This window comes from Panthera leo, chromosome D3 (genome assembly GCF_018350215.1).
Source record: "Panthera leo isolate Ple1 chromosome D3, P.leo_Ple1_pat1.1, whole genome shotgun sequence".
NCBI classification, from domain to species: Eukaryota; Metazoa; Chordata; class Mammalia; order Carnivora; family Felidae; genus Panthera; species Panthera leo.
In genome coordinates this window covers 85,476,456-85,492,933 of record NC_056690.1, presented here as the reverse complement: position 1 = coordinate 85,492,933, position 16,478 = coordinate 85,476,456, and the positions used below count along the sequence as shown (strand labels likewise).

Below are 16,478 nucleotides of genomic sequence, written 5' to 3'. Positions count from 1 at the left end.
AGGGGCCTTGACAAAGCAAAACTGAAACACTAAAGATAAAGAGGTCTGTACGAGAGGCATAGGGATGGACAGATGGTTTTGGACATAAAAGGTATGGCTTTTTTTTGATTCCCATATCATATCTGCCAGATTTTCCACCACAGAAGAGGCATTTTAGCAACCAGGTGGGAAAGATGTTGGCATCTGGTCAACATGAGGCATTTTTAGTCCTCCACCAGACTGGTGCTTGAATAACAGGTGAGTTGCCATAATATCAGGGTTGCAGGTTATGCCTGGGTCCAATGGAATGGGCTTCCTCCCAGCAGAGCTTATCTAGCTATTCACCTGCTGGATGCCTGATCTGGGAGGCTCAACCGACAGCCACTTAGGGACAATAGATCAGACCCTTTCTGTAGGAGGCAATGTATAGTTGTCACGTAAATTGAAAAGCACCCTTGTTTGTCTTTTCTCTTGTCTCAGCCAGCAGAATGATCTAAAACCTTACACAGAAACTGGTTTACCAACATCAATTCCTATGAAACATCACCTGAAAGCTCGGGCACATTTAACAGCAAAGGAAATAAAAAATGGGTGTATTACCAAGACCAGTCCTCCAAATATCAATTACAAGTCAACAGAAAGCCTGAGAAAGTGAGAATGGTTTATCAAATGACATCTATGTTTTCCATCTTGAGGGAGGTACTCTACAAGGTAGGACACTGTCCCCTATTTGTGGCATATAGCGTAGGCCAATGGCCAATGTATGAGGCTGTGTCCTAGTACATTGAATATATACGCCCAGGAACCAATGTATGAAAGTAGGATTGGTTTTTGCCACCTTTATTCCTTGTGTGTCACCATTATTCTCAATGTTTGTAGAATTTTATTTATTCTCTGACAGGGAAAGATTAAACATCTATGTAAAACATGCTTTTTCACGGTGCACTATAAATTAATATATAATTATATTATATATATATATAATATATAATATAATTATATTATATTATATAAATATAATATAAATATTATGATTTTGAGATGTTTCAATGTTTTTAGTCACTTGATAAGGTTAAAAGTTTAAGAGTCTTGACAAAATATTGTTTTGAGTTTTGGTACCAACATTAGAGGTGTGCGTTAGTGTAGTTTTATATCTGTAGTTTAAGTTTTCTCTTTTAGAAAAGAAAGGATATTTCTCAAGTGTGAGTCAGTTAAAAAATCAATTACTCATATATGTCAGTGAGCCAAAGTCCAACACGAACATTTGTCCAAATTCAAAAACAAATGTCAATGAGTATGGATCGATTACGTGGGAATCTTCAACTCACCTGACCTTTTACTGAAAAATTCTTAGACATTTATGGTCGAGGAAAGATCTTCCCAACAGATTTGATAAAGGTCAAAGTATAGACTTGAGTATTATTTGAAATTTGGTTTCCAATAATTATTTCTGACCAGAATTCAAAATCACTTGTAAGGAAAATTTTAAATGGCTCGTATCTAGAACTAAGTAGGTTTTTTTGTTTGTTTTGTTTTTTTAGTTTTTAGTTTCTTAATGTACTTGGTTTTATCTCACCTCCAGCCATACTCTGCTACATCTCCTCACCTCCACAAAATAAAATAGAAGAAAGAAAGAAATAACTCTGCCCTCTCCCTTCAGGGGTAGTCAAAGTATCCCATTTAAGGAGTTTTGAATGACAATGGTTTCTACTTAACTTGGACTAATGGATATAACCTACAAGAGGATAAACCTTAGGGGAGGCCAGAATTTGTCTCAGAAGAAGAGAAAATGCAGAACAAATATAGAAAATTTTAAAGAATCAGACCTAAAAAAAAAGAAAAGGTCAGGATTGTAGGATCACCTTACAAAAGTCAGTGATAATGAATATTATTTCCCATTTTATTTCTCTGTGCTACAGGACATGAATTTACAGTGTCTGAGTATTAATAATTGTCTTATTTATTTACATTCTTACCCAAGTGGTTCAGATTCAAATTCTCTAAAGTGTGGCAATGTAAAGCCTGCCTTTGTATGGCACATAATCATTTCCTTTTTAAGGATGCTTGATGATTTTTTTAATCGGTGGAATGATAATCATGGTTAAAATATTTTTAATATATTGAAAAATAAAATGTTCCTAGAACCATGTATTGTATCATTATTTAACCACATCATATAGCCATTTTTGTTTGCTTTGTATATTTTTATTTGGTATTCTAACATCGGAGAATTATGCTAAAAAATATGCAGAAAAATAAGTTCAAAATAATAAGATGAAAGATGCTTAAAATATTTAGTTGATTTACGAGGGTGTGAGGTTTAAATCTAATTCTGCTATGTACTAGCTGTGAAGCCTGGGGCACTTTCCTTAAACTTTCTGAGCCTGCTTTCTCATCTGTAAAAAGAAAAAAACTATAATCATACTTCTCTTATTGATGTGTTGATGAAATGAAATCACGTATGTTAAGGGCTTATAAAGCCCAGGGAGCCTACAAAGCATCCATAAACATTAGGTATAAATATCTAGTGATTCTCGGTATGAAAGAAAACAGAAACATGTATTTTAATAACTATATGATCACCCTCCATTATTTTTTAATATTTAAGGCAAAGATGCATAGACATAAGGCTTTTCTTCTTCCCTTTGCTTTTGGCCTTTTCTTTCTTCTATCTATGCTCATCTCCAGATGACACCTTTCACTTTTGTAAGACGTACTCTTATTAGTTGATAGAATAGTTTGTAAGAGTAATTATCGTGCTTTATCACTTGTTTGATTTAGTTCTTTCATACAATAATTGTTATTGTGGTGATGACTAGAAAACCTAAAGTTGGAGACTCAGATATGGACTTTGGAGAATTGTTCTTTTTCCAGGGTACTTCAACCCCTGCTAAAAACACATACAAAATGGCCACAGCCTGTAACAACTGTTTTTAACTTAAGCAGGTCAGTACTGAAAATAAAAACTAATCTGATCCATTACTGTTAAAAATAATTACTCCCATACAAGCCTACCTCAAGAAGCAAGAAGAATCTCAAATAAGTAGCCTAATATTACACCAAAAGAAGCTACAAAATAAAAAACAAACAAAACCCAAAACCAGTGTAAGGAAGGAATTAATAAAGATTAGAGCAGAAATAAATGATATGGAAACTAAAAAAGGCCAATAGAACAGATCAAACAGATCAATGAAACCAGGAGCTGGTAATTTGAAAAGATCAACAGAACTGATGGAGTTCTAGCCAGACACATAAATAAATAGGTGAATAAGTAAATAAATAAATAAGAGAGAGAGAGAGGACTCAAATAAACAAAATCAGAAATGAGAAAGGAGAAACAACAATCAACATCACAGAAACACAATTGTAAGAGAATATTATGAAAAATTATATACCAACAAATTGGACAACCTAGAAAAAAATGGATACATTTTAGAAGCACATGGCCTAACAAAACCAAATCAGGAAGAAGTAAAAAATTTGAACAGACCAATGACCAGCACTGAAATTGAATCAATAATCAAGAAACTTACAGCAAAGAAGTCTGGGACCAGATGGCTTCACAGGTGAATTCTACCAAATATTTAAAGAAGAGTTAATACCTATTTTTCTCAAACTTTTACAAAAATAAAAGAGGAAAGAAAAATTCCAAAATCATTTTATGAGGCCAAAACCAGATATAGATACTACAAAAAAAAGAAAGCTACATGCCAATATCTTTGATAAACATAGATGCAAAAATCATCAACAAAATATTCGCAAACTGAATCTAAGAATACATTAAAAAAATCATTCACCATGATTAAGGAAGATTTATTCCTGGGATGCAAGAGTGGTTCACTATTTGAAAATCAATAAACGTGATACATCACATCTTTAACAGAAAGGATAAAAACCATATGATAATCTCAATAGATGCAGAAAAAACATTTGATAAAATACAGCATCTATTCATGATAGAAAATGTCTACAAAGTAGGTTTAGAAGGAACATACCTCAACGTAATAAAGGCCATATATAAAAAACCCAAAGCTAACATTATACTCAATGGTGAAAATTTTAGAGCTTTCCCACTAAGATCAGGACAAGACAAGGTAGCCACTCTCACTAGTTTTAAACCTAGTATGGGAAGTCCTCGTCAAAGCTATCAGATAAGGAAGAAAAGGAACAGAAGGCATCTAAATTGGTAAGGAAGAATTAAAACTTACACTATTTGCAGGTGATATGATACTATATATAGAAAACCCTAAAGACTTCATCAATAAACTACTAGAACTAATAAATGAATTCAGTAAAGTTGCAGGATACAAAATCAATGTACAGGAATCAATGCATTCTTATACACCAATAATGAAGCAACAGAAAGAGAAATTAAGAAAGCAGTCCCATTTACAATTGCACCAAAAATAATAAAATGCCTAGGAATGAACTTGACCAAAGAGGTGAAAGACTTGTACTCTGAAAACTATACAACCGTGAGAAGAATAAATTGAAGAATACACAAACTAATGGAAAGATATTCCATATTCATGGGTTGGAAGAACAAATATTGCTAAATCGTCTATACTACCCAAAGCAATCTACAAATTTAATGCAATCCCTATCAAAATGCCAACAGCATTCCTCACAGAGCTAGAACAAATAATCCTAAAATCTGTATGGAAGCACAAAAGATCTGAATTAACCAAAACAATTTTGAAAGAGAAAAACAAAGCTGGAGGTCTCAGAATTCTAGATTTCAAGTTATATTACAAAGCTGTAATAACCAAAACTGTATGGTACCAGCACAAAAATAGATACATAGAATATTAGAACAGTATAGAAAGCCCATAAACAAAACCATGATTATATGATCAATTACTCTTGGAGAAAAGACAAGTCTCTTCAACAAATGGTATAGGGAAAACTGGACAGCCATATGAAAAAGAATGAAACTGGACTACTTTTTTAAAACATAAATAAAAATAAACTCAAAATGTACTAAAGACCTAAATGTGACACCTGGAACAATAAAAAATCCTAGAAGAGGGCATATCCAGTAATCTTTCTGACACTGTTTATAGCAAATTCTTTTTAGATATGTCTCCTGAAGCAAGAGAAACAAATGCAAAAATAAACTCTGGGGACTACATCAAAATAAAAAGCTACCACACTGTAAAGGAATCAATCAAAAAAAAAAAAAAAAACTAAAGACAATCTACTTAATGGGAGAAGGTATTTGCAAATAACGTATTCAATAAAGGGCTAGTATCCAAGATATATAAAGAATTTATACAACTCAACACTCCCATAATGTACCTAATTTAAAAATGGACAGAAGACATTAACAGACATTTCTCCAAAGAAGATATCCAGATGGCCAACAGACACATGAAAAGATACTCAACATCACTCATCATCACGGAAATGCAAATCAAAACTACAATGACACCTCACACCTGTCAGAATGGCTAAAATCAACAACACAAGAAAAAACAGGTGTTGGTGAAGATGTGGAGAAACAGGCACTCTTGTGCACTGTTGGTAGAAATGCAGTCACTGGTGCAGTCACTGTGGAAAACAGCATGGAGGTTCCCCCCCAAATTAAAAATAGCCTATTATCCAGTAATTGCACTATTGGGTATTTACCCAAAGAATAGAAAACACTCATTCAAAAAGATATATGCATTCCTATGTTTATTGAAGCACGATTTATAATAGTCAAATTTTGGAAGCAACCCAAGGGTCCACTGATATACAAATGTATAAAGAAGTAGTGATATCTATCTATCTATCTATCTAGCCATCTATCTATAATGGAATATTATTCAGCCATAAAAAAGAATGAAACCTTGTCATTTGCAACATGGATAGAGCTAGAGAATAACATGCCAAGCAAATAAAAAAGTCATTCAGAGAAAGACAATACCATGTGATTTTATCCATGTTGAATTTAAGAAAAAAACAAATGAAGGAAAAAAAAAAAGAGAGACAAACCAAAAAATGCACTCTTAGCTGTAGAGAACAGATGGTTACCAGAGGGGAGATGGGAAATGGGGGTGGGAGAAATGGGAGACGGGGATTAAAGAGTACACTTGCCATAATGAACACTGGGTAATGTATAGGATTACTGAATCACTATATTGTACACCTGAAACTAATACAACACTGTATGTTAACGACACTGGAATTAAAATTAAAAACTTGATAAAAAATAATTATTACAATAGCCACTCATGCTTACCAGGATAACAACATATTGTGAATAAAGTTTTAAATTTTTATATTTATAAAGGTTATCTAATTAACAGTATTTTCTATTGCTTAAATATTTAAAATATAGGAGAATTCCTAATAATTGAGAGAAATATCCTACCCTATTAAAAAATAAATGAATTCAATAAGAAGTGCAGAGGATACTGAATTTCTTCAGTTAACCCCTGATGGTAGAGTATAATAGGAAAATTGGGCATATCTTTAGGACTCGGGTGACTAGCCACTAGTTTCTTGATATGGTTGTCCTTTTTTTAAAATTTTCTTTTTAATGTTTATTTATTTGAGAGAGAGAGAGAGAGAGAGAGCATGAACAGGGGAGGAGCAGAGAAATAGGGAGACACAGAATCTGAGGTAGGCTCCAGCTCTGAGCTGTCAGCACAGAGCCCAATGTGGGGCTCAAACTCACAAACCATGAGATCATGACCTGAGCCAAAGTTGGTCACTTAACCCACTCAGCCACCCAGGCACCCCTCCCTCTCTGTTATCTTATTTTCGCTTTCCTTCCCCTATGTTTATCTGTTGTGCCTCTCAAATTCCACATATGAGTGAAATCATATGGTATTTTTCTTTCTCTGACTTACTTCATACTTAGCATAATACCCTCTAGGTCCATCCATGTTGTTGCAAATGGCAAGATTTCATTCTTTTTCATCACTAAGTAGTATTCCATTGTGGTGTGTGTGTGTGTGTGTGTGTGTGTGTGTGTGTGTGTGTGTGTGTATCACATCTTCTTTATCCATTCATCAGGTGATGGACATTTGGGCTCTTTCCATACTTTGGCTATTATTGATAGTGCTGCTATAATATTGGGGTGCATGTGCCCCTTCGAACCAGCATTTTGTATCTTTTGGATAAACTTACGGTTGAGAAAACAATCTCAGGTTGTAAATAAATCATCAATCTGATATAGCTGGAAAGCTTTCTGAACAACTGGCCACCAGGAAAAAACACTGCTCATGGGGTATCTATGCAAAGGAGTTTTAAATACTTTCACCCACTCTGCACAATTCTAAACCTTTTTTGAAGAAAAGTTGTTATTCGAGCCACCTAATACTTTTTGGATAATCATCACAGGCTTTCATCTGTTACCCAATTTTATATTCATCAGTCTTCTATAAATGCAAGACAAGTGACAGTTTTGGTCTCGGATAATTGGACTATTTAGATTTGTGTTTGTCTAAATAACCAGAATGCATATCCATGTGTGACAGTTTAATTTTCAGTTTTCCCAGAATATTATTTTTCTCTAATGGCTTACTCATATCAAATTTCTCTTTAGAAATTCTGCTTCCTGAGTTTTGTCAATATAAACCTAGCATGTGCCAGAATAGTCAAATCCATATCACTAACAGACTTCTAAATTGACTTGCTTTCAACCATCAGTATCCTGTTTCAAAATTATATAATTATTTCTGATACATTTAGAGTATTCTCAGTGATCTAACTCACTTTGCTACAACATGTAAAGTCAGTAAGAGGCATGAGGTACAACAGATTTAAATCAAATTAGATTAGCATCTATTGTGACAATCTCGGAAAATTAAGTTATGATGGCACTGGACTTCTAATTATACAACTCCCTGCCAGTCAAAGGTAATACTATTTAACGCTGGCAGTAACTAAAATCCCAGGCATCTCTTCATTTAAAATTTATAACTAGGTCAACTCCCCCAGCATCAGGCAGATCTGCTACATAGTTCCCATACAGCTGAAAACATGCACTTAACTATAATTTTGGATGAATTCTACATCCCTCACTGAAGGCAGTTCTCTAGGGCAGGTTCATTTCCATATAGACAGCAGTCAGTCGATTACTAGACCCATCGCAGTATGTACCATACAATATACACAGAATCAAAGATTGAACTATAATTTAAGAAAACACCTTGAAAATATTTTTTAAGCACAGAATAAAAGCATTTTTATGTTCTTTATATTTTCGCCCACCTCACCACAAAAAAATCTGGGGAAACCTACTTGAGCTGGAAACTGGTCAGTACAGTTATCCTTAAATTCAAACGAGTTTACAGTTGAGAAGAGGAAAAACATACACAACTTGGAAGTTACTAAATGAAATGTAAATAGCAAGGGAGAAAACATGTATTTATCGAGTGCCTAACATGTAATGTACAATTTTAGTACTTTACATATACAGATGAATTAATCCTTTAGAAAAGTTGTTAAAACACTATTTTGCAGATAATCAGACAGACTCAGAAACCCTATGTAATTGCTAGAAGGTCAGACGGCAAGGTATTACCAGGATAACAACTATGACCAAGGTCTCTTGGATACCAAAAATGGAAAGAAAATTAGGAATGCATATTTTCAGAGGAGTATGTGGAAAAGGTGGAACTTGTCATCCATACTGAAAGAGATCGGAATTTGCTTATTGAATTTTTGAGATAATTGTAGATCCTTAGGCAGCTGTAAGAAATAATTAAGATAAATTCCATGTGCCCTTGCCCCAGTTTTCTCCAATGGTGTCATTTTGCAACTCCATAGTACAGTATCATAATCAGATAGCGACAATTACATAGTCTATATTTTGACCAAATAGGCCATTTCCATCACAAGAATGCATTATGTTGCCATTTTGTACACACACTCCCTCCTTCTCATTATCCCCTAATCTCTGGCAATCACAAATCTCTTCATTTCTAAAATTCTGTCATTTCAGTAATGTTATAACAATGAAATCACAGACTACGTTGTTGACAGGATCGGCATTTTTTCCTTAACATACTTCTTCGGAGATTCATCCAGATTGCTGCATAGTCAAGAGTTAATTCCATTTTATTCCCGAGGAGTATTCCAAGGTATGGGTGTATGGCTTGTTTCATTTTTTTTTTTTACCCACAGAACGTTACAGACAACGTTTCCAAGCTTTGGCATTGACAAATAAAATTACTTCAAAGATTCACATACAGGTTGTGAGTGAGTATATGTTTTCATTTCTCTGACAGAAGTGCTCAGGAGCACAACTGTTTGGTGACCTAGTAGGTGCTGTGTGGGAATCTACCAAACCGTTTTCCGATGCGTCTGTATCATTTACGTTCCCTCCAGCAACGAAGTCTGGCCCAGGAGCTCTCCAACTCCACCAGCGTTGCCTTCGTCACTATTTCTTCTTTCAGCCATTGTAAAAGGTGTGTGATTATACCTCATTGTGGTTTTTGCTCGCGCTTCCCTGATGGCTAATGTGTTGAACATTTTTCATGTGCTTACTTGCTGAAGACAAATTCTTAGTCTTTCTTCACTGAGGACGTCCTGAACACTGAGTACAGCATTTTGAGTTGGCAGGTGTAGAACTTGGTCAATTGTATGCCACTTCCTTCTGGCTTTTGTGGCTTCTGATGAGATATTTACTGTCACCCAGGTTATCTTTTTTTTTCCCCCTGTAGGTCAGGTGTAATTTCCTTCTAGGTGCTATGAAGATTACTTTTTCCTAATCTTCCATAAATTCGACTGATGTTTCTTGATGTGGGTATTCTTGAGTTTATGCTGTTTGGAGATTACTATGCTTTTAAACTATAGATTTGACTCTTATCCTAAGATCTGGAAAATTTTCGCCCATTATTTATTTGAGTTCTCTTCAGCCCCACACTTACTTCTTCTCTTACACTGGCTTCCAAAGGCAGAAGAATGCGATCTTTTGTTACCACCTCAACCCATCTCAACCCGTTAGCAAAGGCTCTATTTTTTTTTCTGGATTGAATAATTTCTAATGTTCTGTCTTCAAGGTCATTGATTCCTTCCTCTGTCCCTTCCATTCATATTTTTTTAAAAAAATAGTTATTGTTTTTCATTCTAACTTTTCTATTTGTTTCTTCTTTGTATTTTCTGTATCTCTGAGACATTTTCTTTCCTGAGAATTGCCATTGTTTTTCTCATTTGTTCCAAGCACGTTCACAATTTGTTCTTTAAGCACCTTTATGTTAGTCATTTTAAAATCCTCACCAGTAATTAAAAAAGCTCCACCATTTTGGTGTTGGCATCTACTGATTATCTTCTTTTGTTCACTTTGAGATATTTTTGGTCATAATGTGATGAATAGTTTTCAATTGTGTCCTGGATATTTTGGGTACTGTGTGAAGAGACTCTAGATCTTACATAAACATTCTGTTTTATCCGGGTTCCTGTTACACCATTCTGGAGGGGAAGGGTACAGCTCTGCCTTATTACTTTCAGGTGAATGGAGAAGTTCCGTTTCCTCACTAAACCTCCTTTGACACCTAGTCGGGGGTGCTCTTGGTTAAAGCTGGGTGACAATGAGAGTTCCAGCTGCCCACCAGACCTCCCTAACTGGGGGAGGGTGGGTGTGGGAGTACAGGCTCCTGACATGTTTCCCACCGGCACCCCTGGGGGCTGGGGGCCTCACCACTAACAGAGATACAAGTCCTGGCTCCTGTTCAGCCTTCTCTGCCCCCACTTCAGAAGGGAGGGACGGGTACCTCTTTTGTGGCCTAGCAAGGGTGGTGGTCAAAGCTCCCCACTCAACTTTGCTAACAGGGGCTGAGGTGGGGCACCCTTTTTTTTTCTGTGATATTTATTTGGCTGGATTCAAATGGTTATCTAAAACATTCTGTCTTGATAAACTGACATTCCCTAGTTGTTTGGCTCGAGTGAGAATATTTTGGTTGCATGTTTCTGTTTCGTTTTCAGTTTTGTTGTTACCTGTACTGTTGGTGTTTCTAGGTTGCTGCCTTCTTCAGTTCCAATTCTGGGATACATGTAGCAAAAAGAAAATTCAGGAATCCCCCTGCCATATCATTTTGTAAGTTGTAGTTACCTAGGTGGTATGCGTCTTCCCTTCAACTTTGTGAATCTTCTTGTGCTTCCTTTAAGTATCATGGTTAGAGTTTTTAGTTGCATTTATTGGGATAAATAGGGGAAAGTATGTCTATTTCATCTTTCCAAAGTGAAAGAGAAATGGGATGTAAATGTGTGGTTGGAGAGAAAAGAACAATTCACAAATAAGAAATAAGAAAATAAGGTATCAAAATTCCTAAAAATTTGAAACTGAAATGTTGGTGATATATATTTTTTGGAATAATATAATACAAAACAGCTATTTTCCCTTGGATGAACATGCATCCCAAAAAATGTTGGCCTAAAAATAATTGTAAAAGGAGTGTTTCCTGATTATGAGTTTGCTTTCAAGCAGCAACCGGACTGTAGAAAGAAATAGTGACTTCTTGACTCAAAATGCTAGTTAATTTCCATTCTAAGCAAAATTTTAATTGGGGCACCTGGGTAGCTCTGTCGGTTTAGCATCAGATTCTTGATTTTGTTTCAGGTCATGATCTCAACGTTCAAGAGATCGAGCCCTGTGTGTGTGGAGCCTGCTTGGGATTCTCTGTCCCTCTCCCTCCGCCCCTTTCCTCCATGCACATGCATTCTCAATCTCTCTCTCGCTCTCTCTCTTTCTCTCTCTCTCAAAATGATAAATAAGTAAAGTTAAAGCATTTTTTTTTCATTTCCAGTTTGAGGGGCCTTGATCTTAAATATGGAGAAAAAATTAAATGTATTTGTTATGCATATGCATTTATTGAGAACGATTCATTTATCCAGCCACTTTGTGCTCAGAGAATTCACCTCCTTACACATTGGCCAGAAGAGCCAATTACGTAAATACTCTGGGGCCTTTTTGTCAACACTCCATTTTGAGCTTCTTTGACCAAATTTCTACAATGAGAAGCTTACTTCTGAAAAAATTGGGCAGTTCAAAAAATAACTCGAACACCCTGGTCAAGTGAAAGCAATACTATTATCAAAGTCTGTTAGTAACAGTGTTAAAAGTTGTCCATCATAAATGGGGGTCATCAATATTAAAAAATTGTGATGTTTGATATGAAAAAACTATATTTCCCCCCAATTCGAACAACATTGTTTGAAAACCTGTTAGGTTTCTCCAGTAAACTCACAGGTGACAGACCAGGTCCGAAATGCCGAATACCAACTGCTAGCATTTGGTTTCTAGATTAAAAGTCATTAGCTACGTGGCCTTGGTAAGTGGCCTAACTTGCTGACAGCCTGAATCTGAGTGTGCACCTCTGAAAAACTGGAACTAAATGACAACATAGGTAAAAAATTATTTCAACAATGTTTGGGGTGATTTTGTAACCTAAACCAAAAAAACCTAAGCCTGTTTCCTTTAAAAGTAGACAAGGATATATAGAGATCATAAAACAAAAAATTTCATTTAAAAAAGTATGTTAACTATACTGGAATTAAAATTTTAAAAAACTTAATAAAACTGAAATTAAAAAAGAACATATAGATCAAAAGAGGGTTAAAATATTAAATATTAAATGAGATCTTATAATTCAATGGTCCAGCACAATACATATGACATGTTTGAAGTTATCAGTAAATGGTAGCTATTATAATAAATACTGTATCAGCAAAAATGAGCAAACAACCAGAAGTTTATGTTTAGATAAGAAAAATACAAATTAAAATGATATTTTTTGCCTATCAGTTATGAAAAATTAAAAATAACAATATATACTGTTGGCTATAGAATAATGAAATGAGCACACTTATACTCTGCAGGTGAGCAAGAATGTGAATTGATATAATTTTTGCTAAAGGACAACTTGGCAATGTGTATAAAATATTTAAAAAATAAACATTCTCTTGACTAAGCCATACCATTTCTAGGAATTTACCCTAAGCCATTTTTATTTTATTTTATTTTTAATTTTTTAATGTTTATTTATTTTTGAGAGAGAGAGACAGAGGGCAAGTGGGGGAGGAACAGGGAGAAAGAGGGAGACACAGACCCCAAGCAGGCTGCAGTCTCCAAGCTGTCAGAACAGAGCCCAACGCGGGGCTCGAACTCACAAACTGCCAGGTCATGACCTGAGCCGAAGTCAGACATTCAACCGACTGAGCCACCCAGGCACCCCTACCCTAAGCCATTTTTAAATGTCCAAAGATATATGTGCACATACATACTACAGTATTGATTATATAGCTAAAACACCCAGATTTTTAAAAATAAGTTATACTTTAATTAGATTGTGGAGAGTCACACAATGGCCTTTATGCCCTTCCCCCTCCCCTCCCCTGCTCATGCTCTGTGTCTCTCACTCTCAAAAATGAATAAATGTTAAACAAAAAATTAAAAAAAACATATTACACATTATGATATGATTTTAGAGACCTAAACATAGCCAGTGTAAAACGTAAAATGATGCCAACAAAGTGTGGTTATCTGTGTTCTAAGGAAAGAAAGTAGCTTCTATCCTAATTTAAGGCTTAAATGAACATATATATACTCACATATATAACGCACACATACACATCCACACATAAACATACACACACGGAAGCTGATCGTTTCTATTAAGAATCTGTCTCAATATTTTCTTTCTTTTTTTTTTAAGTTTTTAAAATTTATTTTTGAGAAAGAGAGAAAAAGAGAGAGAGCACGCGCAAGCAGGGGAGGGGCAGAGAGAGAGGGACAGAGAGAATCCCAAGCTGGCTCCGTTCCGTCAGCGTGAGCCAGAAGCAGGGTTCCATTCCATGAACCGTGAGGTCATGACCTGACCCAAAACCAAGAGTGGGACACTTAACCAGCTGAGCCACCAGGCGCCCCTGTTTGTTTTCTTCTGAACAAAGCTTTCTTTCTGTATTTAATTGAATTGCATATACCACTCAAGTGCACAGAGTAAAAGACATAGCCAATTCATGTCTTTGCTTTCAGCTTGCAGTGCCTTACCACGAAGTTTTAAATCATAACATCCTTTATCATAGTACTTGAATGTCTTGTGGAAGATTACCTTCAGCTGGGTAAAAAGTCTGTATCACATTTGGGTTGTATAGATATGAAATAGCTGACAGGTCACATGGTCACAATAGGTCACATGGCTAATAAATGAGTCTCAGAACTTTTCGCTAAGTCAAACTAAAAAAGCTGTGTATCAGAGATCCTATATTGCAATGGCTCCCAGTGCATCTGAAAATGATGATATAAGATCACGCCCTCAACCTTTGAGGAGACTTACAATAAACAGCCAGACGTGTCTTTTTCTGTTTTTGTCTCTAACTGCTAAGTAAGCTTTTATACATGTTGTACAAAAGCTTAATCTAAGATGCTTCTCAGATCTCAAAGCCAAGAAAGTAGTGTTTCTCCTGATGGTTTGATTCCTCTTAGAAAACAGCCATCGTGCAAACCACCATGTTTCCCCTTGGACCTAGCTGGTAGGAAGAATTGCTCTCAACACATCAGCCTTTCTCATCATGGATCTCTCCGTTTGTCTTCGCCTTTCCCAACACCCCTTTCTGACTCGGGGCAGAGGTGGGAAGGGACAGCACTGATGCGAGCAGGAAGAGCTATTTCTCCTGAACGACTTAATGGTAACTCCCCAAGTTAAGGCACACTGCCTCCAACAAGTTTTCCTATGCAGTATGTGATCTTTTCAAAAATCCTGTATGATAACCTTCATTCGTCTTATTTCCATTATTTTACTCTGTAAATTGAGCCCTGGAGAGGCAGAAGGAGTTGTCCAGAATAAAGTGCTCAGTGATGGAGCCGCTTCCAGCTCCAAAATCTATGATTTATTCATTTTCTGCTATCTGTTCATCTGATGGAAAATATACTGGGGTGTGAGTTTTATAAAGAAGAAGCCATCAAACACAAATCTTCTTCCCCGCCTACTTTTCCTGAATTGTTCCTACACTTAGTCATCCAAGACATTCTTCCAGAATTATGATACAAAATAAGTAATTTATGATTCCTCACTTTTAGCGCACTGACGCAATTTTCTATGCAGTAAAAATATTCAGTCCCCTAAACAATTCCTCCTTTGTTAACATGACATAGAAAAAACAGAGTTTACAACCTGTAAAAAGTCTTTTGGTGTTGGTCGCGGTAGAAGTGTTGAAAATAAGCGTTTCCACCATTTCCCTTGGCACACTTAAGAAATGAAGGAACTACCGAAAGCGAGGTCACCTGCCTGTCTCGCACGTTGCTAGCTGCCAAAAGCTACGTTAATTCCACTACATGCAACACATTTTGTGTGTCGCTGGTCCTGATGATAACTTAACCCATTAGACCCAGCAGCCGACTGAACTTTTAATAAGTATTTACCCACAGTTAGAATCGTATGGCCTAGAAATGATTTTTAAGCAAATATTCTGTCTTTATAAAAGTCAGGTCATTCCAATGTAGCGATGAGCCAGTCTCATCCCGCAGCATTTTTAAACCACATACAAACTGATTATATTCTTTTTTATTTTTGGCAGCATTATTCTTCATAAAGTAACCAAAGATGCCCCAATTATACTTCTTAAAATAGTATATCACCTAATAAAATCAGGTATATTTTGGTATTATAATCCTTATCCAATACCTTACCTCAGCTCTTAACTCGTAGATCACTCTATCCTTGCCGGTTTGAGATTTTGATTCTTCTTTTATATCTCCTGATATTTCTTTCATTTCATTTTCATGTTGACCAGGAATAATGTTGAACTGAAAAACAAAAACAAAAACAAAACCAGAAGTTAGAATTATAATCACATGAGGCTCCAAAGGCTGGCTCCAGGATAATCCACATTAGTCCTTCATTTTACTTTTAGTTTAGTTTTTGTTTGTTTGTTTTCTATGTGGATTCTGGCAGGTTTTACCGTTGCTGTGATAATTAATGTAGTTAAATCATTTATTTCCTTACTTGTACTTGAAACATTCTAAGTCGTTCAAAAACAAATCAGCAAAGCTTTAGCAATCTAAACTAATCATTTGAAAATTGGGCAAAACTTGGTTACCTCACATACTCCTGATAATTGACCAACTGGATTCTAAATGAATCCAATTAACACTGATTTAACAGTCTTGGATGTTTGTAGCACAGTATCCTTTGTGACCCTACTTAATGTCTATTTTCTATGAAGTCTAAAGAGTACATAGATTACAACAGAGACAAACCTGGGCGATGGAAAAAATACATCTATATGACGCTCGAATTAGGAAAGACATATTTATAAACGATGCCAATAAAATGCAATATGGAACTCCTACAGAAAAATAGGGTAAAGAGTGGCATATCCAGATAATGTAAGATTATTCAGCACTAAAATGAAATGAGCACTCAAGCCATGAGAAGGCATGGCGGAAACTTAAATGCATATTACGGAGTGAAAGAAGCCAATCTGAAAAGGTTACTTACTGTTTAATTCTAATTATGTGACAGTCTAAAAAAGGAAAAAGTATGGAGACAGTGTAAAATGAGTGGTTT

General features: G+C 35.7%; 1 protein-coding gene across 1 annotated transcript in view; it reads right to left on the bottom strand.

Moving 5' to 3' along the window:
- CCDC102B (coiled-coil domain containing 102B) overlaps nt 1–16,478 on the bottom strand; it is a 197,103-nt gene that overhangs the window by 32,012 nt on the left and 148,613 nt on the right. Inside the window, exon 11 of the mRNA XM_042911020.1 lies at nt 15,599–15,715. Within this exon, the coding sequence (XP_042766954.1) occupies nt 15,599–15,715 (117 nt within the window). The remainder of the gene's footprint in view (nt 1–15,598; nt 15,716–16,478) is intronic.